The 23,262-nt window shown below is 38.1% G+C and overlaps 1 protein-coding gene across 9 annotated transcripts in view; it reads left to right on the top strand.

The window, feature by feature from the left end:
• Window positions 1-23,262, top strand: part of LOC129729856 (uncharacterized) — a 70,535-nt gene that overhangs the window by 21,628 nt on the left and 25,645 nt on the right. For 7 of the 9 annotated variants that reach the window (XR_008728749.1, XM_055688708.1, XM_055688710.1 and 4 more), the window contains exons 2-8: window positions 1,615-1,805; window positions 16,602-16,658; window positions 16,730-16,884; window positions 16,954-17,265; window positions 18,387-18,539; window positions 18,632-18,801; window positions 18,972-19,101. Coding sequence is in view for 8 of the 9 variants with exons in the window: in XM_055688708.1 (XP_055544683.1) it covers window positions 1,730-1,805; window positions 16,602-16,658; window positions 16,730-16,884; window positions 16,954-17,265; window positions 18,387-18,539; window positions 18,632-18,801; window positions 18,972-19,101 (1,053 nt within the window). In the remaining variant the exon portion in view is untranslated. Of the gene's footprint in view, window positions 1-1,614; window positions 1,806-11,001; window positions 11,043-16,601; window positions 16,659-16,729; window positions 16,885-16,953; window positions 17,266-18,386; window positions 18,540-18,631; window positions 18,802-18,971; window positions 19,102-23,262 lie in introns of those variants that run through there. The other 2 variants (XM_055688705.1, XM_055688707.1) reach the window with 2 other exon arrangements.

Here is a 23,262-nt window from a genome sequence, read left to right as displayed (position 1 = left end):
TCATAACACGGGGTACATACAATCGCACAGGCAGACGAACCCGATCGATCGAGACGTGGCTAGGGAGAGCAGATCCGGCAAACGTAACACGAAACGAGTCTGACGGAGTGTACACTTTTGTGCCGTTGACAAGAGACACAGACCGCAATTGCTTGCAATCTATGATCTTTACTTTTACGTCGTGACACAAAGCATTTTTGAAGCAGCCAAAACCGCTTGCCAAGATTGACCCGACCGACAGACTCGAATCGGTTATGACACCGTCGATCTCCACGTCTCGTGCGGGTATATAAACGCGATACTCGCGTGTGAAAAGCTCGGAGCGAGCAATAGCGTTGGCCTGTTCCAGGTCGCTGACCACGACACGGAGCTTGTTGGGTCTGACCTTGGAGATTTCGGTCACGGCCTTGTACCCCTCCGTCAGGGGTTTCGAAATCTGCAGGATGTTTAACGGTTTCGATTTCGGTCCTGCTTTTGGCCGAAAGAAAACAGTAAAGCTGCCCTGAGATCCGTCCGGGTAAAGCCTGGGGCGAGGGGGGACTGGAGAATTAACAGAGGAAGGGTTGGCAGGAGGGACAGGGTCGGAGGGGTTCGGGGATGGTGGCACGGGAGGCGAGGGATCTACATCCATCGCGCTAAATCTAGCGCACTAGCGCCGACAGAACACGTACCTCTTTACTTCTCCTTTCTGCAGGGTTGGTTGTCCGAACGGTCGAAGCTGCAGCCGTTACAGCCAGCAGCACCAATACAGCAGCTCCAAACAGCCACCAGCAGCGAGCCGGGTGTGTGATCACTCAGCACAGCGACACAACTCGCTGTCTACTGTTGGCTTCTTCTTTTTCCTCCTTTGTGTTGAGATTCTCGTCCACTGCTGTAGCACAAATCACTTAGCAGCCAAATCGGCTTACGCACCAGCAAACAGCCACGATGCGAAACAGTTGCACAAAGGCGGGCGACCTTGAACCTTCACTCGACCAGGCAAACAATGCCAACACTTGCTCGCGCGTCTTTTGTTTTATATTCTATCGGAGCGATCACCAAACACATCCGATACTGATGCGTGTTCGGCACAGAATGACTTTTTTAATTTTGTAGACCAGGGTAATTTTCACGATTTTTACATTTTTATCAAAATATTGCATTTGATGTAAATCTTTTTTTTCAGATGCATATATTAAAAACGGTCTATTGAAAATTATGTCTAGCTTTGTACATTTCGTTTACAAGAAAACTCATTCAAGTCTCTGAAAAAATGTTGGTGGCTGGGGGCACCAAAATTCACAGGAATGGTCAAAAACCTATAATCTTTCATTTATTTTCTAGTTTGAGCTCTAGCTCAAACAGCATAACGTTATTCCAGATTCGTTCCATGGACTATTGAAGTTTATCTTGACACGTCTTGCTCCATCTACAGGCGGTTTTTATTAAAGTTTAATGAGGTCTTGTAAATCCTGTGACACAGATACTTGATGTCAAACACACACCATATGTGATGAAACAAAAAAAAAATCAAATTTCAAACACAATAGATATACAAAATCTCATAAAGTTCCCTTCAAAGTATTCTTGCTGATAGTTATAACATCCAATCACGTTCTGTTTTGTCGTTACTAGATTAACCTGAAACATGCGGAACAATAAACTGAGTATTACGACCATTTGTGCGCCTCGCGAACAGCCCGCCAGCGATATCGAGTTTTAATGCTAACTCATCGGGAAACCATTCAACATGGCACCTCCCGGATTTCCCAAGGAGCGTAGAAAGAAAACCCACGGCCTGTACTTCCATTCATCACCCCCGAAAGGTAAGTGTCGACCCCAAAACAGGTGTGAATCGTGTTGCTCACCGTTGCAATGGAGACGCTTTGTAGCTCGTGGCTATAATAGTGAGAATGTTGTTTGGCCTTCACACGTGTCAAAACGAATATTGTTGAAGAATGTCGAGCTTGACATGTGGTACGTGCCAATAACTCAATTGACGTGCAAGTACGCACTTTACTGAAAGTTTCGGCGAACAATGTAGCTGAGGAATCTATTATCATCGGCATCGGCATCAGTGGGTCGAACAAAGAAAGACTCCCCAACAAGGTGCCACATTACCGTTCAGTTCAGTGATTGCTACATACTGGCTACACAGCGTAGTAAGGTCAAGAATGCATGCACGATCCTTCAAGGTCATGAGCCTTCCGTGCTAGTAAAAAGATGTCATGAATTTCAAAATGCTGAAGAGGAGAATTATTGATTGACAGGTACATTTGGTCGGAGCAGTAAACGGTTCTCACTTTATTCGCACGGAAAACACTTTCGCCATCGGAATTTTGTTCCGCTTGCGTACAAAGATGCATCAGGGGGATCAAGAACTCTAGCACGCGATACCCAATTTGATTTGCAAGAAAAAAATAAAACTGCGAAGAGTTTACTTGTCGCTTCAAGGAGCTTACTCTATCTCGTTTGTCAATGTGCGAGAAAGTTTGTGAGAACGACTTTTTTTCGTTTTCCTTGATGTAGATATGGGTATTGTAAGTGAATAAAAATGATCATGCCATTAGTCCACTAATCATCTTTTCAACCAACCAAATAGAACCGGGTCGTTATACATGAAAAAGCATCTCTGCGTACCGTGACCTCGTTTGGTTACAGTAACAACGTGTCATGAGAAGTACATTTTCGTCGATAATTGTCTCATTTTGTTAGTCCCTCTCAAACGTATTGATTGAAAGCTATAAATTAGACGGTTGAACACCACGTCTGTGGCATCCAGTGGCGTGTTACCATTATTTCCACCGAATGTTTGTGTTGGTGTCTGATGCGATTCCGATGTCTTTTCGGAACACTGAACGCTTCAAGCATGGGCCAAGAAACATCCAATTACATTTAGTTAAATATGGCACTATTTTCTTTTTTAAATTACTCTGATGGACATTTTGAGGTTATCCAAAGGCTAACAAACTTCCTCTCATGTTTTATTTCATATCCTATTCAGAGCGTCGAAACGGTGGAGGTGCATACAGTTACCGATAGATTAGTTAAAATGAACCGCGCAAAACTGTGGCGTTCTTAACGCTACTTACTGACAGCATAGTGACATGATTTACTCAGTCAGGATTGAAACTCCCTATGATTATATAGATAGGAAGCAAGTGCTGGGGTGGGTGACTAACATGCAACCTTTGAAATCGCACGTGGCATGATGAGGAAAATGACGCTAATTTGCCACTTTCGATTCGTCTCTGCCGTTTTGGTATGACTACCGGCTTCTAATCGAAGTCCCAGCTGGTGGTAAACAACTTTATTTTGACGCCAATCTATTCACGCTCTACTGAGTGGGAAGCCTATAACTTTGTAGTGGTAACCTTGATTTTTTCCCTATCCATATTGTTTGTTTTTTATTGTTTTATGAATTATTTTAGACAAATTTATCTAGTTATATCAAATTAATCAACCGGACATACCCGACCATCGTTTCCATTCGATAAACACTTTGCCGGATTATATTTATTTCGACGCCACCATTTGCTGGACTTATCATTGATTTGTTTGCAGTAAATAATGAATCACAGATTCTTATGAATTATCGATTTCCGGTGGTCTACATGCTACCAATGCGACTCGACCGGACAGTTGTTTGTTGTCTGACGAGCTTCACATCGGTCAGTTGTAGTTTAGTTACATATATCTATATGGTAACAGCGTACAGGTCGCACGAACTGGAAAAAAGTGGAGCAAATCCGATAGATGAATCATCGTTATAAACCATGATCAGTAACGACTAATTTCTGTTATGTGCCATTAATTTCCTAGGCCCGCAATTAGTCAATTTTTTATTCGCCGATATATGTTGTCGAGGGTTTAATTTGTAACACTTTATCCATTAGTGTTCTTTGAAGTCCGATGGAAATAAAATTGAGAGATCCTCCTATATATTGATTGCAAACATTTTATGGCGCATCCAGGCGTAACGTTTAGAAATAGTAGTGGTCACAAGTATAAAAAGTAATAATATAGTTCGAGCGAGTATACATGAACAATGTATAATAACTTTTGGACCTAAAAATAATTGACAAACACTCAAGTGGAATGTGGATGGTCCCTAACGAAAATACTAACGCGACTGAAAATTTGTACTAATATTAAACATGACTGACTTATGTACGAGATCCTTAGATTGTTACACAAACGACGAACCCCAAAACAAAATCTTACTCAGAAGAAGCTGCTTAATGCTTGGTAGGTGGCTGATTTGAAAATTTATGATTCAGGCTACTCATAAAGACATAAAGCACAAGAAACAGTTAGGGTAAGGGACCCATGATTCGCCCTGACCCCATAATTCGCTCACCCACTAATCAACAAATTGTTTACGGGGTTTGTTATTGAATTATGCCAAGTAATAATTTATTTTCAATCTCAGCTGTTTCTTTTGTATGTTTAAACACGGTTCTAAGAGTTGACACTATATTGCGAACAATGAAAAAAAAATAGGTGGGTGAATTTTGGGTACTCGGATAAAGTGGGCGAATTATGGGGTCGTTACCTTATTTTTTCGAAGATCAATTCAGTCGACTTTCTGTGTATTATCTCTGAAACACAATTTAAAGTCATTTCAGAACTACGTCATCTACTAAGTAACTAAAACGAAGATTTTTACAAATATAAATTGGCACATCTCTATCCCACGAGTTTACCACTACTCCGGTGTACCTCACGGCAGCAATCTAGGGCCAACCCTGTTTAATCTATTTTTCAACGATGCTAGGCTCCTTTTCACCGGAAAATGCAAACTTGTTTTCGCGGATGACTTTAAACTCTTTGCCAAAGTTGATAGTTTGGCTGATTGCGACACTCTACAGTCTCGCCTGTACCAGTTTGCTGCGTGGGTGTAAAGACCCTTAATATCGAATAAAATGCATAACAATCTCGTTTTATCATAAATCGAGCCGCGAAGCCTACCGTTTTGATTATACAATCCCTAGCTATACGTTGGAGTGTTTAGAAGTCGTAAAAGACCTTGGCGTGTATCGAGACTATGAACTTTTCTTCTCAGTGTGATTCTTGCTCCCAATTTCGAACAGAAAAAATTCTAATTTTGATCAGCAATTTATTACTAAGCTCAATAATATCCGGAAATTTATCGCATTTCAAAAAATAACACTGGAGGGTAAGTTTCTACATATGGCTAGAGTGTTGTATCATGATCGGACCAGTTAGAAAATGTACCATGATCGGACCATTTTTTTTGATATGAACAACTTTTGAACAAAAAAAAGTGTCAAATATGTAGCAGCATCATCAAATAACTTCTTCTGATGATGTTCAGAAGGTTTCATCCAGATTGCATAAGTATTACTACTATTAAAAATGCTTTAAAAAATGAACTATTTACGAGCACAAATTGCCCTTACAATTTTTATCAAGGCTTGTTTTCAAGCAGTGATTTCAGAATCAAATATTTAAATATTGCAGTATATTTTCCAGTAATATGTTTCTGCAACATCGCAATTCAATGTAGGAACACTTTTTATATGAAATGTTTGCTTTGAAGTTGGAATTATTAGTGAAACGCGAAGGCCTTTTTTGGATCATGATCGGACCAGCATTGAACCAGCATTGAACCATGATCGAACCAGCCTACCAATGAAGGATTTCACGTTTAATTCATTGGAACAGAACGTAAATGATGAAGCTTATTTTCTATAGAATGAAACCTCACAAAAACGACGTAAGGTTGACTACACTACACTACACTACACTTCACTACAAACAGCCCATTATACTTCAAACAGGGAAAATATAATTCAGTGTCAACCTAATTTAACCCTCTAGTGCCCAAGTTAATTTCTGGACGGGTTTCACTAAAATCACTTTGGATCATTATAAACACTTTTTAAGTATTTATTGAAGCTTTTTAGAGGTTTGACTAGAGGTTTGAGCCAATTGGCGGTATTGGGCACTAGAGGGTTAAGCAGCACTTTTCTCCGCAAATTTTCGAGTTTACGAGAGAATCATATATTAAAATATATGAAAGTTTATATTTGTGAATGATTGGTTGTCATAGCTCTCATCGAGGCATCTCAAAGGCATCTGTCTCAGCTTTACAAAAACGTTCGGAGATACCAAATACAATGACGAATATGACTAAGGTTTCTACGAAAAGATTTATGACATAGCACCGATAACTTCTTTCAATTAACCTTAAACTGTGATTGAACTATTAAGCAGTATGAAATAATAGCTTTTATTCTTTTGAACAACTTTATCAAATAGATACGATAGCGACTAACAAATCAGTTTGAAAAAATAACAGATAGTGCTTTCGTGAAGAGATAGCCAATCTAATTAAATTGAAATCACATAGTTAGTAGCGCTTTCACGAGATTTTTTAACAAGCAGTTGAAATGTTATGAAAATATAACGTTTTTAAGAGAACGGTTGGTTTAAAATTAGAGGTAAAATGAAACAAAGTAAAGCTTCTGAGTGCTTTATCAGAATGGACACCAATTATTTTTCAATAAATACATACATGTCAGCAACATACACTATTCTAACAATTTAGTGAGAAAGTTTGGCTCGAGTTAGTAAAATGTTAATAAACGTTTTAAATTTTGAGTGAAATTTATATAATATACATTATGCTATTCACCGCGATCATTGGTGCTTATTACGGGAGAGTTTGGGGTGAAATCAGAGTGAAGTGAACACAATCCTATTACGGGACTCACGTAGGTTAACAAAACGTCGCAAAGTGACAACTGCTGTGAAATCTGGGATATTATGAGTTTCATATCACTGAAATAAAAATGGGAATAGTGACGTTTTGCGTTGATTTTTTCACGACTATTTTGAACGATGGAGTGATTTCAAGAAGATGAGAAAGGTTTAAAAACCGATTGATTTGTGATCTAATGATAATATATAGCAAATTTATTTTTCAGTAACGAAACTCTCTTTGAGACTAACAAATTTTTGCGGCTAATGAAACGTAAGAGAAAAAAATGATCTTTGAATTAAGTTTAGCGGTAGGGCTCAAAAGCTTCGTCTTATCGAAAAATGTCCTCATACAAAATTTCAGCTCAATCGAACTTCGGGAAATAGTGCCTCAAAGCGGCCAAAGTGTCACTTTTTTGACTGATGAAGTTCGATATCAATATTTGTTGTATGTCAAATGTCTTAGAAATGTATAAAACGTCGAGATCTGGTGTTATCTCGAATAAAAAAAAATCGGAAAAACTCCACTTTCTGAGACTTTTGTGCTGTGAAACTCCATTCACTTGTCTTATTCTCATTTTCACTTTACTGTCAATCTTACTTCACTGAGCTAGTTTTTGTCACCTTACTTTAGATGGAATCGAGAATAGGTCTCAATAAGTAAAGTGAGCGTGGGAGTGAAATATATATTTCACCGAGAAGTAATTCCCGTAATAAGTAACATTGGCTTAATATCGCAATGAATATGAGCTGTCATACTTCAGGCATAAAACTTAGAGCATTGCAATATCCGGTAAATTTGTAGTACTATTTGGGGACTACAAATTTGTCATACATCGTTTCTCAAAATTGTAGTGGTGGAGTAAGCTATCGGTAAAACGGAACGGCAACCAAAAAAAACACCCAGAAACTGAATAGGCCAACATGCCGTTTTTGAAACTCAAATATAATTCATAGCGTTCTCGAAATAATTTGAAAAATGTTCGAAAATATTTTAAGAATCACGAACAAAATTGATAAAATCTAATTTATCAAGCCCAAACCAAACACCATGCAAGTAAAATCCAGCACGCGAAGCGGAAAATCGCTTGAAGTCTCAGAAGCACACTGGTCCGATTATGATACATTTTTTGGCCCGATCATGATTCACCCTGGTCCGATCATGGTACAAAATCTATGATCAGGAAAACCGATATAGATGAATGAATTTACGTCGGATTTGCTAGAATTTGTTATTTTTGTAAACTAGACAGATAGACTTTTCCGATAAATGTATTTTATTTAAGATTCCATGTAATATTGATGGTGAAAATGTGACATGAAAAGCGATGTACCTTGAAAGTCTAAATTGGTCGGATAATGATACATTACCCTACTAGGTTGATTGCGCGGAATGCATTGAATATTTTGAAACTTCATTCGGGAAATTGGTTCAATTGGTAAGTTAACAGTGACGCTCACCTATTTTTTTAACTGCACAGCATCTTTTCTCAGCTTTGCTTGTCTCAGATTGGAAATCGGTAGTTGCGAACAGGGACTAAATCGCATTTTTCTGATATAATTCATGATAGCGGCCAAATTCAAGATGACGGTCAAAATTCTGTTCACTCCAAATTAAAGTCCTTTCATTCCTCTTTACAGAAAAGTGCTACTTGTGGTAAGTTCCATAACGAATTCCAGATGAAACATGAAGATTTTCTAAAATTTCAACTTTTATAGAAACTATTTCACCCCTTCATGACCGAGGGGTCAACAAATTCGATCAAACAAAAAAGGCCACATCAGTTTTTCTCTATTTCTAACAACTATGTGTATTTATAACGAATTCGAAAGACATTGTGCACCTAGTGGCCTGTTTCCTGAAGGAAAAAATCAACAATAGAAATAATAGTTTAAGACGCTTTAATTATATTAAACACGAACGCTTCTAAATAAAAGAAAAGATCGTAGCAGAAATTGATTCTAAATTCACCTAAAAGTGGATCCATAGAAGGATGGTACTAAAGACGAAACTGACTTTAAATTGAGCTGAAAGTGCCTCAAAGAGTTAAAACAAAGTTCATGAAAAAATCATTTTAAATTAACCCGAAGAAACTCGAAAATGTCTCTGCTAACGGAAGAAAACGCAGAAAAAGAAATATATCTTATTTTACTTTAAATTCTTGTTCGATATGTCTAAAGAACCTTTCCAACAAAATGAAGAGGCCAAATCTATCAAAAATATTTCCATTCTTTTGGAAAAAATATCGTGTCCACGTGGACACTATCTTCACCCCTCTCCGCCTACCGAGGATAAGCGTGGACATTTGCGTATCTCCTATATTGTATATATTTATAATTTACAAAGCAACACTTTATCATCATAAGCAAATAAAACAGTTTGTTTGTTTGTTAGCTGCAACCACCCTGAGCTATTGTAAACGTTATAAATCCACACAATTGTGTGGGTAAAGGGTGATGTACAGTCCCTCCACAATTATGGATCAGCTACAATTATGGATCAATTTCACGAAAATACGTTTAAACTCACGAAACTATTTTTTTTTTAATTCAGTTGTAACCTTATTCATGCGATAGAAATAATTTAATTTGCAAATGTCACTAACAATTATAATCCTGCTGGGTGCATTTAGCGAAGTGACCCATAATTGTGATGATGTTACAATTTGTGGTGCACAATTGTGGGTCAGTCCTTATTTTGGCTATTTTTATTACTTTTGCATTATAATGCATCAAGACTGGATACAAAAACTCAAGCTTTTACAACAATAAAATAACTCTTATGATGGATTTTGACGATTTTATAGGCTAAATGATCGTGAATGCCAAAAGTGACCCATAATTGAGTCTTTTGCTATGTGAGTAATATTTTTTCCTTCTCAACCGATTTACACGCATCAGGTGCAGTTAAACTAATTATTGACCGAAAGTATACATAAGAACACACAAATACACAGTAAAACATGGGATGTTGATAAGATAGGTTCGCCTTACTTTATTCGTATAAACCATCTGGAAGAAGCAAAATAAACTCCTCAACTCATATGGGTAATATCAAAAAGTTTTTTTCTTCATTACTTTCTTTTAAAATCTTACATCGAAATTCTTACTAAACTTATTTAACCTTTCTTCCTGTTCTAACTCTTTTGTTGCAAGTTTATTACATGAAACAGTTCCAACAACATAAATAGTTTGTACTCAATCTTTCAGTAACTACATGACTGCAGAACAAAAATAAAAAAAAAAACATAAATACATGTTCTGGTGTAATCTAAAATACGTGGTTACCTGTATTGAACTCCAACGTGATGTCTATCACGGCTGTATACAATATTGATTCATAATTTCAACACTCCGGTGAATGATGTGGTGGAACCCTCACTGTTCGCCTAGGTACATGGATTGGTCAGCCGACATCGTCTGACATGTCAATTTATCAGTCGGTTGACATGGCGGGATAATTTTGATCGGACATGTACGTAGCCTCTTAAGGAGACTATTGTCTCATATGACACAGACAGATATGACACGAGATATGTTTTGGGTCAGTCGGGCGCAATCGTGGTAATGTCTATACAATGAGAGGTGACCTAAATTGTTAATTCAATATTTATCCATTAGCCACGTCACGCTATGTACGCAGCAAAAGGGTTACAGTATCTGCGAAATGTGAATGAACCCCCAGAAATTTATGTGACATTTGTATCGTTGAAAAATGAGAACATCAATTAATATGTAAATAAGCAGAAGATATATGCAATATTATCTGTTTATATTTCTAACCGGAAAATGTTTGGGGGTGATGTGACACAATATGTACTCGTAAAATAACAGATATGGGTCTGAGCAATCACCCCATTTTCCAAATTTGTAAAATCGTCATTTGCTGTATTCGAACATCGATATAGATCTTTCAACATAGTGCTCAGGCTCTACGTAAGATTCATTACAAAAAATTAGTACATAACTCTAAAAACCATTAGGTCAAATGTTAGAAAACTTCTGCGTATAATATACGTACCTTTGAATTACCATATACAAACATATGTACGATTACTGAAAGGAATAAATTACACCTTTCGGGGGAATCAATTCACAATATATTGAACACCTAGATAGACTGGAGGTAGGGCACAAAAAATGCTGACACGAAGGGAGGAAACTTCAATAGATTCCTACACTTGCACCTTCGGTCGGGGTGTTAGCTATACAACAGCGGCGCAAATGTGTCGTATTGAGTTCCGGTACGGAAACGCTGTCCGGTTGCAGGATTCCAATTCAGTCTCACTATATCCTTTGAGCGTAATTGACGCATACTTCGGAACTTCAAACAGGTAGTAAGTTGTAAGAGCTGTTAATTATTGCTTATGTTTTTCGCATGCGGTGTTGTGTAGTTCAACAGAAACAGTTCTAAAGAGATTGTTACGTTTCCAATCAATCGGCGGTGAAAATTGTCCTAATGAATTTTGCAACAAGTTCACAAGACAACCGACTGATACACTTTCCGTTTTAACCATAATGGAACGGGACCTTTCCCGACTCATAAAAAAACCGTAAACCACACCAAGGTTTACGGTCGTCGATATCCTGTTGTAATTAGGACAAACCGTTATGAAAACGAGCGAAATCGATATGGAATGATGGTACAGTGTCCATCGATTAGATATCGGTCGAAATAATGGGTGTTACGACAATTGTAAACCGCGGCGCGCCAACAGGATATTGCCAGTTTGTAGCACAGTGTAGCTGTCTGAAGAGTTGCGTGACATTCATAATAACGTGTAGCATTGAGCAATCGTTGCTAGAAAGTGCCGATAACAAGACTGAAGTTGGGGTAATATTATAAAGTACTGTTTTACAGTATCAATTATATCTCCAGTAGTGTGTCGATAGTATCTCAGGAGCGAGATCATTACTCAAACGCGTAAGCCGTGTCAATTGGATAGTTCGGTTTCAATAGTATAGCAACAAAAAATAGCTGAGCATTTACAAACATATGTACAAACGTTTATCTTCGTTACCAACTGCTATTGCTGATCGAGATCGATTGTGCGTCGGTAAAATATAGTTTATAGTGATGCGATGCACACACTTGCCCGACACACAGTGCGTACGGTTACAAAAACTAAATACATGGCTGCTAATTGAAAAAAATGCTGGTTATTTACCTAAAACAGACACTATAATTTTACGCCGTTTTGTATTATATTTATATCAGTTTTACCTTTCATCGAACAGTACTCTGGATGTTTTCTACGAATAACTGAGAAGAGATAAACATTATCCGTTTCCTGTATATGAAAGCCGGGACAAAAAAATCAACATAAAGAAAAAAGGGGTTCAACCAAAACTTCTAGAAAAAGCGAAATTTTAACTTATTAAATTTACTCGTTGAAAGTCGTTGGAATGAAAAAATGTTGCCAGGGTGGCGACTCAGTTTCCAAAATTAAATTAAAAATTAAATTAAGTTTACTTACGGGAAAACTTTATGAAGTTCTTTGAAGACTTGAAGCGTTTCTGAAACGTCTAGAAGTACTAACTTTTTGAGGGGCAATTGAATATTTTGAGACACACCTATTTTGACAAGAAAATCAATCAGATTTGGAATTCTGGATGGGTCAGTTGAATAATTGTTTTAAAATCTTGACTGTAAAAATTGGAAAATAAGAAATTAACAATTTCGCAGTCAAACCTTTATTATGAACCCTTTTCGAATGCTTTTTCTATGTATAGAAGAGCAGCTCCACTTGAATAACCTTCAGATTTATTAGCTCGTATGATCATAAATTGATTGGTCGACAACTTGAAACCCTATCTGGATCCTTGGCCTTGGCGCTACATTCCGATTCGGAACTTGACCTTCTGTTTTATTTATACACAGACTTCGCAGCCGACTGTTTAGTGTACAGGACAATTGCTGGGCTAGCACTACGATCCTACTGACACTAACAGTCTCTCCCAAGCCGAGACTCGAACCCACGACGACTGGCTTGTTAGGCCAGCATCGTACCTCGAGACCATCTGGGAGATAGATCCTTATCCTTATCCGGCTTTAAATTGGAGTATTTTTGGCATTTTTCATAATTTGGCTAAATATTCATATTGAAACAATTTCTGAGAATTTCTCAAGAAGAACTTTAGTTAAAATGTTTAAAATCTTATTGTCACCAGGTGCTTTTATATTTTATATTTTTTGAAAACTTTAGTGATAGATTTAATCTCGTTAAAGCTTGTTCCAATTAATTCCAATTAATAGAAATTTGATGACATCAACGTGTGACTTCGTCTTTAATTGGACTCACTATATACCGAGTTATGAACACATTCAAACTACTGAGCAAGTCTTCGAGTCTTCCGTCAATTGGTTGCGAAATAGTAATCACCATTTTTGATTACCGGAATATGACAATGGCGATAGTGAAGCGATGTTAGAAGGTGTGTCAATAGTTCGGAAGCAATTGTAAACGTGATAATGATGAAGTGCAAGAAACTGGGAAAAATCTCGTCTAACCACTGGTTTTAACGAAAAAAAATGTAGTAATTAGCATAAAATGCGCGCACTACTGAATGACTGAAAATTTTTTTTAACTTCACCATCAAAATAAGTGGAAGAAACAGAATTTAGCTTGGAAACCAGTGCATCAAATTGTCAAGATTACTACATTATTACAAGATCTTATCTCCAAAACTAAGCACCCCTGAGTTTCGAGCCTTCTCACACAAATAGGAGAGGAGTTTGCCATTTAGAATTTCAATCATAATTTCGAACAGCTCGATAGTTAAAACATGATCGATTTTCGTGAAAAACCATTTTAGTATAACTTTTCAATCGCTTGAAATGTAGAACTGCTTATTTCATAATTTGATTGGTAATAAAATTCAGCATTGCTTCAAGAACGTGTTTTTGGCCTCGAGAAAGACCAACTGTAATTTATACTTGGTAAGAGAAACGAAACAATTCACTTTGAGCTAGTGTATTTCATAATAGCTTAAGCTTCGAAGCTAGCGTGCTTGGCTAGTTCTCCTGGTAGCCATCTTAATCTTTACGATGTGCCTGACGGTTGAACAGTTGACGAAAAACTAATGTACTTCTCGTGCAACATTCGTCTTTATACCTGAAAACGCAGCGCAGTTCAACCTTATTTTACACTCTTCCATAATACCACATCCGCGACCCCGCCTACTTGTGGCGTTAGTCCTCGCCGTAGATATTTAAGACAATCACACGGGTTTATTTCATCACATTTTCATTCATTCGCCCACTGACTTTCGCGCGATTCGGGTGTATATGCAATGTGCCTTGCTGCGAGTGTTGGAATTGTTGAGGAACGCTGCTAAAAATATTAGAACGAGAATTATTCTGCAAGTGGCAATTCGCAACGTCGAGAAACTGAACGAGCTCCTACCCGGCGTCATTAATAACTCAGGTATATGTTCTTCCGAACAGGTATTATTCGATTGATTCCCATCTTCTTAAAAAAATAACCCAACCGTCCTTTTAGCTACGATCACTTGAAGCAATTTTTCATATCTTAGTACTATACAATACATATGAATTTATTATCAATGGCAGAAATCAATGCAATTCTTTAATTAACCATTCTTAAAAAAAATCAATTAATAGTATCTTAAATACACTATAAGGTACAACAATAAATATGCAACCTGTGATCATGTTTTTAAACTTATTTATCAGTTTTTGGTGCGAAGGTGTCTGGATACAAATAAAATAAAGCTTGATGTATATATAATGCCAACCATAAAGCGCATTAACAATAAAAAGCGTTTATTCGTGATGTTTGATCGCGAATTGAGCTGTTTAGAAATTTTCATCAGTTGAGTTGTTCAACAATTTCGAGTTACATAAATTAATATCCATGCGGGCTATTCAATTACTTGATTCGAACAAATAATAGTAGACTTTATGCCTCATTGATAAAACATTCTCAACAAAGCATTTGTTAATACCCATTCAACGAGCAATTGTGTTATATAACAGCTTAGCTTATTAAGCTGTAGTTCAGCCAAAATCCGTTCGATAGCAGCTTTCAAGCTATAAATCTAAGAAATTATTTGTCGGGAAGTCTGCGTATTCTACGTAACTATGCGGTCGTATTTTTTTTAAATGGAAATGTAAAGACTATTTTAATATTGATTCAATGAAAGTATCTGCATCAATAAAAAAATACGCAAGATCATAAATTTAAAATAAAAACATCGTATATAGCTGCGATATCTCTTGATTTCAATACGTAACCCCGGAAAAATATTGTTGTGCTATTAATGAAAATTGTTGTTTTAGACCTTATACTTTAGCAGAATACTATGCTGTGGTAAGTGTAACGAAAATGTGTACTCTTAAAATACCTATTGTTACTACTACTGAACAGTGCTAAGAATATTCACTGTCATGATATTCAAAAGCAGCGATTTTCAGCCGTCTTTATATTGATAATCATACTACCCATGCGACCGTTGATATACATGATAACAAACAACCGGTGAACACTGACAAGATAAACTTTAACACTCGTGTTGATATTTTGATCGTCAAAAATAAAAGTCATCAAAATAGAGAAAATCAAAATTAACCTTATTCGACCATTTATACTGTAATGGGCAGTGTACAGCTTCTGAACAGATTTGCACTACTTGAATTGATAATCACTGGAGCTTCTTTAAATATCATTACGAGGCCTTTGATATTCATTCCACTGTTCTGTCATTGAATATGAGAAACGATATTCATGCATCGTCGCAATGAACATAGGTTACTGAGTTGCACCAGAGAATAATTGTGCTGACACTGAGATTAATTCAATTCATCTACTTATGAATAAATATTGAAATTCTAAGGCAACGCTACTGAATGCATTTTAAACGCTAATTTCTTTATTGAATGATCGCCACCATTCAATAAAGAAATGTCCCGAAATTGTGTTATTAAAGTTGATACATCTTTTTGATAGTAAATTATGAAAACTTGAGTTGAAAATCAATCATTTCCCAATTTTTCCCAATCTTTTGGTATAATCATTAGTATATCTTTTCAAATGCAAACCAATCAATTAATAGAGCAGTGACTTACCAATCACGAGCTCGCGATGTTTATTTCAGACCAATGTTGCAAGTAGCTCCGCTTTTTTTAGGTTATGCCATTCACTCAGTTGCGCAAGAAAAAAAACTAATTTTATTCCGTATGTTATCTTTGATTTTCCCCTCCAAGGAAAACCATTTTTTTATAATCACCACCGCCGGAAGCGCAATGCCCCATGCTAAACAAAACGGAAATGATCATAATTGAAGCCTGAAACTAACGATTTATTAAAATCATAATTCATTTTAGACTTGAAAACATAAATATTACTAAGCAATGCGTCTTGCATCAACATACATAAGTTCATTCTGCTAGTAGAACAAAAATATTTCCAGTGTTCTCTAGAATAAACATTTAACATCAAAACTTCCCAAATGTCAAAATGTCACACGAGCTAGTTATTCGTTCATCGGTAGTAAAGATAATTTATTTTCTTTCCTTACAAGTTAAACTTCTTGCCCGTGTGTTCTACAAAATTATCTGGTCAGTCTGATGTTGCTAAGGTGAACAACCTCAACGACCCATTGTTTGACGAAACGATATGCATATAGGCCCTCTAGGAAACGCACTAGTACATCAATGTTTACAATCCTGGCAGAAGACGGCAATTTGCCGTCCCGTGCTCACAAAGGGCACTAATAATTCATAGCCGCTACATCAAAATCGATTGATTGCTCACACGATATTTACCCAGTAAACTAATTTCTAATTGGAATCCCCTTAGATATGCAGAGAACCGAGCACAGAGCAAGACTAGCGTTTTATAATGTAACCTATATTCTCCCTTTTCTTCCCGCAGTATTACAAATGAACAATCAAAATTTGCAACGGGACAATGATGTCAGAGCAAGGGACGGTAAGTCAACAGGAGCGCTGTTTTGTAATTCTGTTACAAAGACCATTTTTTTCTGGCTTTTCTTTCGTTAGTAATAAAACCGTCCAACATTAGAATATGGCTGCACCAAAAGCGGATGTCGAAGCTGGCCAAAGTACTATGGGCCGGTCAGGGAATGCGTTTGCGCACCGAGACATCACACCATCCCAAAATGAAGCGGTTTCTGGAATGTGTTCCCCACGTCATGGTAATACATGAAAATTACACGATTTGTTTGAGAGTGGTTTTGGTCTAATTATATCTGTTTCAACAACAGGGGGTCATCAAAGACATTCATCAAGCCGTAGTGGACAACGATCTAGAAACGCTGAAAGAAAAGACGGCTGCCCCGATGCCCCGGATTGTGCTAACCAGCAAGGATACGAACGGTCTTACCCCGTTGCACAAAGCTGCCGGACTAGCGCACACCCAAATCGTAGAGTATATCCTGTCCATATGGCCGAGCCTTTCTTCCGATGAGGACCACACAGGGAAAACCCCGCTGCATTGGGCGGCCAGCGCGAAGAATAACGCGCGTAGCTTCAATCTGCTTGTGCAGGCCGGAGCCGACGAAGCTGCACTGGATAATGTAGGTATCGGCTGGCTGTAGGTCAGGCGAAAATGGTTCGTTTTGAGTGATTGGCAAATATGTATTTCTTTTATCACATGAAAGCTTTCTGCGATGCATAGCTAATGTGAAAACGGCGCTGATGTGATGATTGTATCGTAACACATCAAAGAATAGGGAAATTTTAAAGCCAGTGGAAGCAAATGTGCAAGGAAATAATTGTTTAATATTTTGCAAACATTGTCAGTGGGTTACAAAATAAAGTTTGAAGTGAAATCAGAATTTTATTCAGATTCGTCAGATATGCGTTTCCCTACTTTTGTATAAATCTTTTTTGATTTCCTCAAAGTGAAGCCGAATATATTGGAAATATTTCATTCTAAGAACAAGTGTAAAACGGTAGTATTGCAAGATTAGTAAAGCAAAGCCTTGGTGCTACATTCCGATTTGGAACTTGACCTTCTGTTTATTTATACACAGACTTTGCAGCCGATTGCTTTAGTGTACAGGACAATTGCGGGGCTAGCGCTACGATCCAACTGACACTAACAGTCTCTCCCGAGTCGAGACTCGAACCTACGACGACTGGCTTGTTGGGCCATCATTGTACCTCGAGACCATCTGGGTTATTGCAAGATTATTGCTTCTTTAAGGGGTTATATACCTTCTTGGTCGAGAAAAATGAGGGAAGTTTGAATTTATTTTTGAGTGCATAGCACCATTTTCATTGTAAAAAAAAAGATTAAGGAAATCGGTTCAGTAGTTTTCCCGCAATCAGGATCACGGCAAAGTCATTTTTCGGAAAACACTATTCCGAGAGAATCGCGTGTAAAGTTTCAAGTTTAGCTTATGCGGCCGTGGCGAGGCGCGCTGCAAAACGCTCTAACTTTCTTCCTATTGCTCAGATATTTATGAAAAATTTGTGAAAATGTTCTCAAGATGTTGTATTTGAAGATAATGCCATAAAAGTTTTTTCGGTTTTTTGAAAACCAAAAAGGTATATAACTTCTTAAAAGAACCATTGCTCCACTGCTACTTCAACTTAACCATCCAGGCCACGAAAAAAAACGAATTATTTTTCTTTAAAAGTATAAGCGAATAAAACAAATGCTAATGTATTACTTCTCATTGCAACTTTCCAGCGTGACAAACAGGCCGAGTACTACAAAAACAAACCAAGCGAGATTGACCGATCGCTGCTGACGGTCATTCCGGAGGCACCGCGAATATCACAGCAAGGCTTTCCGGCCTATTTCGACTGGAGCATGTTCACCCTCGACGAGGATTGCGACGATGTAATGTCCTATTTAGAAGAAACAGTCTAGTTTCCGAATCCGATTTTTTTACATTCAACCCAACCATATTTGTATACCGTAACCCATTTCAGAGCAACGGTTCGCAAGCGAGAATGGAACCATTTTTATCGCAAAATAATTTACTAGATAATGATGTAAATAATCCCAGTAGTGTTTCCAAGTCAAAATCCGTGCACAATCTAACTAATGGAACTTTAACCGATCTCCCAAACGATCCGGACCAGAACGAGCCTAAAAACAAGTAATTATCGACTGTTGTCGTTGTTCTACGAGTGCTGCTCCTGTGTGTTTCATGTAGTCTATCTCAAACTGTAATCGTCTTGTGCTTCCTAATTTATTCACTTTATTTGCTATTATTAGAAAGAGAAAAACAATATTAACAAAAATTCTATCATAAACCTTTTTTCGCAGTGGAGAATCAGAACAGCAGGATACGGAAGAAAACCTGATCGAAGCGGCCAGTGTTATTCCTGAGGACCTGCAGCAAAATGATCGTGGAGATGTGGAGGAAAGTAAACCTACTAATTCCGAAATAATTCAGGTAGTCAAGCATGGCTGGTTAACTGAAGTCCTGATTTCATTCCTTGACTAAATTCAGTGGTTTTAGTTCTATTTTCTAATTTTTTTCCGCTATTCAATAATTTTTCTCTGCTGATTTTCTTTGTTCACGTTAGGCGAACATTTACACACATACATACACACCATGTGAAACTGATGGATGTGAGTCGTAGAATAATAGTGCTAGAATGTAGGTACTCCTATAAATCGGAAAACGAAAAATTTCTGAAAATATTGTTATAATTGTAACTACAGACGGCCGAATATCCATTTGCAAATGCAAACATACAGAAAATGATGTAACATATTTTACTGTTGTAAATTACAGAGTTTTGCAACTTATTCACGCACCATTTTTTTATGAAAAATACGAATAATTGCAAAAAAAAAACAATCCACCTGATGATGAATTTATATATTCTTACACTATGATTTTATGGTAGACTATGTCCATTAGTGTTATTGACATATGAAAAGTATATTCACAGTTAACGAGTATTGGAACAATGTTTTGTATAGGTTTACATTAAGAGAGTATCCTCATCATTCTTAATTTTTTTCGAAGAGAAATAATCTTTTGCATATCTATGATAGTGTCATTCCAATTTTTCGAATTTTTGAAGTTCAGGCAGTTCTAGAACAGTTTGACACGGTTCATTGAGCGAGGTCACCACTTTTTGGCTGTCCGGGAAGTTCTTTGTCAAGGCAAAAATCGAAATTTTCTTAAGACTTTCGTTCTGATACACATAATGGCTGATAGCCAAACCACTGCACACTGTTTCCAAAGCTACAAAAAAGTGATCGAAATTATTTTAACCCAAAAAAATATCTTGAATCCGTAGTGCCTTCAGTAAAGTTGATCCATTAATTATTCACCATTTTGTTGAAGTTGCAATTTTGTGATTAATCCACCTAAAATTAAAAAACGAATTTTAATTTTTTTATTTTTACAAATAGAAATTTACTTCATCTGCAAGATTGTAACCTATTCTTAAAGAAACAACTTTTTCGAAGACACCATACTTTGATTTAAATGGACTTTTGTGGAGTTTTTTTATACATTGCCACTAAAAATCAGATTTCAGGTAACTCTAGCGTCGACAAGTAAAAATGAATCGATATAACTGTTATGTCTCACTACGGGTCCAAAATCACTTTTTTGAGGGAAGAGTAATTAGTGTAAATTAGTGCATTATATATTACAAAAAAAATCGACAATAACCCAAAGAAGTATGTGAGATAAAAACAGTCTCCTTTCGAAGAAATTGTTTATTTCGTTATAGCAAACAACACTGTAGTACATTGAAAAATTGTAGAAAATCACTAAAAGAAGTTAAATTGAAAACAATTGATATTTGGGGTAATGGCATGAAAACTCCACAAAAGTTAATTTAAATAGGTAGATAGAAGTATGAAGTCTTCAACAAAGTTGTTTCTTTTGAAATGCTACAACTTAGCCGAGCAAAGTAAATTTTTATGTTCCAAAATAAGAAAAGTAAAATTAGTTTCTCACTGTTAAGTGGATAATCACAAAATTTCAACTTCTATAACATGGAGAATAATTAATGGAACAACTTTTTTGAAGACGTTACGGCACTAAAATCAATGTTTTCGGGTCAAAATGATTTCGATCACGTTTTTGCATCTTTGGAAGCAGTGTAAACTGGGCTTAAACCATGATTTGGATAATAAAGAGGTGAGAGAGTTTACAAATACAGTTAGATTTTTTTCCACAGATTTTTTTAATTAACGTGGTTTTTTACGCGAATTTTCGAATTAAGGTATGTATTCCCCGCGTAAGGAAAACCTGACTGTACATACTCTCATTTTTCTCTGAGCGTGTAAGAATAAGAGAACTTGAAAAAAATCCAAAATTTTAGTTGTTAAAATACAGTAACTTTCTGCGACACTTTTTTCATGTGGGAATAATGAAGTACCACTTTCCGTAAAAAATAATTTTTCAGTACCACATTACGCAAAGCACGCATTTTTTATGCGGATTTCAGAAATTACTTGGTTCTTAATTGCGGACTGATGCGGTTTTTTGCAGTCGTTCGGAACATTCTGATGATTTTCAATGTTTTATGGCTGTACCGCCAGAAACTCAATATTTTTTGATGGAACAATTACGGCACTGGACGTATAACTAATACCGAGGTACTTACTTACTTTACTTTGTTGGCTAACGGACCGTTAACCGGTCTAGGGCCGAACGAATTAGAGATGTCCAGCTTCTTCTGTCTTGGGCAGCCGTTCTCCAGTCTCCTCGTACACCAGTAGATCGTGCATCTTCTTCCACGGAGCCGACGGCCTGTTCCTGGTTCTCTACTGAAGATAGTTTTGGCGGCTCTCTCGTCAGGCTTTCTGGCTACATGTCCAGCCCACTGAAGCCTGCCCCGCTCTAATACCTTCACTATATCAGCATGTTTGTATACCTGGTACAACTCGTGGTTCATGCGTCTGCGCCACACTCCATCTTCTAGTTTACCGCCAAGTATCGATCGCAGAACTTTACGCTCAAAAACTCCGGGCACTCGTCGATCAGCTTCCTTCTGCGTCCATGCTTCATGTCCGTAAAGGGTCACCGGGAGTATCAGCGTCCTATACAGCGCTAATTTTGTGCGAGTTTGCAAACTACGGAATCTTAGCTGGTTACGTAGTACTTCACGGCTCATATCGTTGTCACATGTCACAAGCGTACCAAGATAAACGAATTCGTCAACCACTTCAAATCGTTCCGCATCTATCTCCACCTCAGCACCAACACCACGGGGACTCCCACGCTCTCTGCCAGCTACCATGTACTTCGTTTTGGCAGAGTTAATGACAAGTCCCAATCTCGCTGCTTCCCTCTTAAAAGGTACGAAGGCCTCCTCCACGGCCTTTGGGTTGATACCGATGATATCGATGTCGTCCGCAAAACCAAGAAGCATGTGAGATTCCGTGATGATCGTACCGTTTCTTTCCACGTTTGATCTTCGTACTGCACCTTCAAGAGCGATGTTGAACAGTAAGTTGGAGAGCGCATCTCCCTGCTTCAGTCCATCCAACGTTACGAACGCGGCTGATGTCTCGCCAGCTATCCGCACGCACGATTTCGATCCCTCCAGCGTCATACGACTCAGCTTAACTAGTTTCGTAGGGAAATCGTGTTCCAGCATGATCTGCCAAAGCTCGTTTCTTTTCACTGAGTCGCATGCCGCCCTGAAATCCACAAACAGATGGTGAGTCGGTAAGTTGTACTCCCGGAACTTATCGAGGATCTGTCGCAGGGTGAAGATTTGATCCGTCGTGGAACGCCCTTGTCGAAAACCAGCCTGGTATTCGCCAACAAAGGATTCCGTTAACGGTCTCAATCTGAAGAACAGGATACGGGAGAGCACTTTATATGCCGAGTTGAGCAAACGTTATCCCTCGATTGTTGCCACAATCCAATCGATGGCCCTTCTTATAGATAGGGCTTATGAGGCCTTCCAACCAGTCGTTCGGCATTTGTTCGTCCGTCCAGATTCTTAGTATTATCTAGTGGATCGCATAGTACAGCCGCTCGCTTCCCGCTTTCAGAAGTTCGGCCGGGATACCGTCCTTTCCAGCGGCCTTGCCGTTTTTCAGCTCACTAATCGCCTTTTTCACTTCCTCCTGTGTTGGTGGCTCCATAGCTTGTTCGTCACTCATAATCGTCATCCTGTTCCTGCTCTGCTCATCCGGCTCCTCACCGTTCAATAGCGCCTGAAAATGCTCCTGGCTGCAACCGTCGGTTTATCAGTAAGCATGTTGCCGTCCTTGTCATTAAACATGACCGGCACAGGGAAATTCCTGCTTCTGACTCTGTTGACAGTTCTATAGAATCTCCGCACGTCGTTTCAAGCATAGCTGTCCTCTGCGCTGGCGAGCACCTGCTCCTCGTACTCGCGCTTCTCCCGACGGTGGGTTCTATTTTCGGCAGCTCTTGCCCCCCTGTACCTCTCTCTGTTCTGACGCTTAGCCGCAGTGAGCATGAGGCTCCTGGCACGGTTCTTCTCATCTGCGCTCTCTGGCACTCGGCATCGAACCAGTCATTAGGCTGTCTTCCACGCGTCGTACCTACCACCTCTCTCGCAGTCGTTTCGATGGCGCCGTGGATACTGCTCCACAGCCCATTTAT

This window comes from Wyeomyia smithii, chromosome 3 (genome assembly GCF_029784165.1).
Source record: "Wyeomyia smithii strain HCP4-BCI-WySm-NY-G18 chromosome 3, ASM2978416v1, whole genome shotgun sequence".
NCBI lineage: Eukaryota > Metazoa > Arthropoda > Insecta > Diptera > Culicidae > Wyeomyia > Wyeomyia smithii.
The sequence above is the reverse complement of the archived record's forward strand: the minus strand, read 5'-3'. Positions and strand labels throughout refer to the sequence as shown.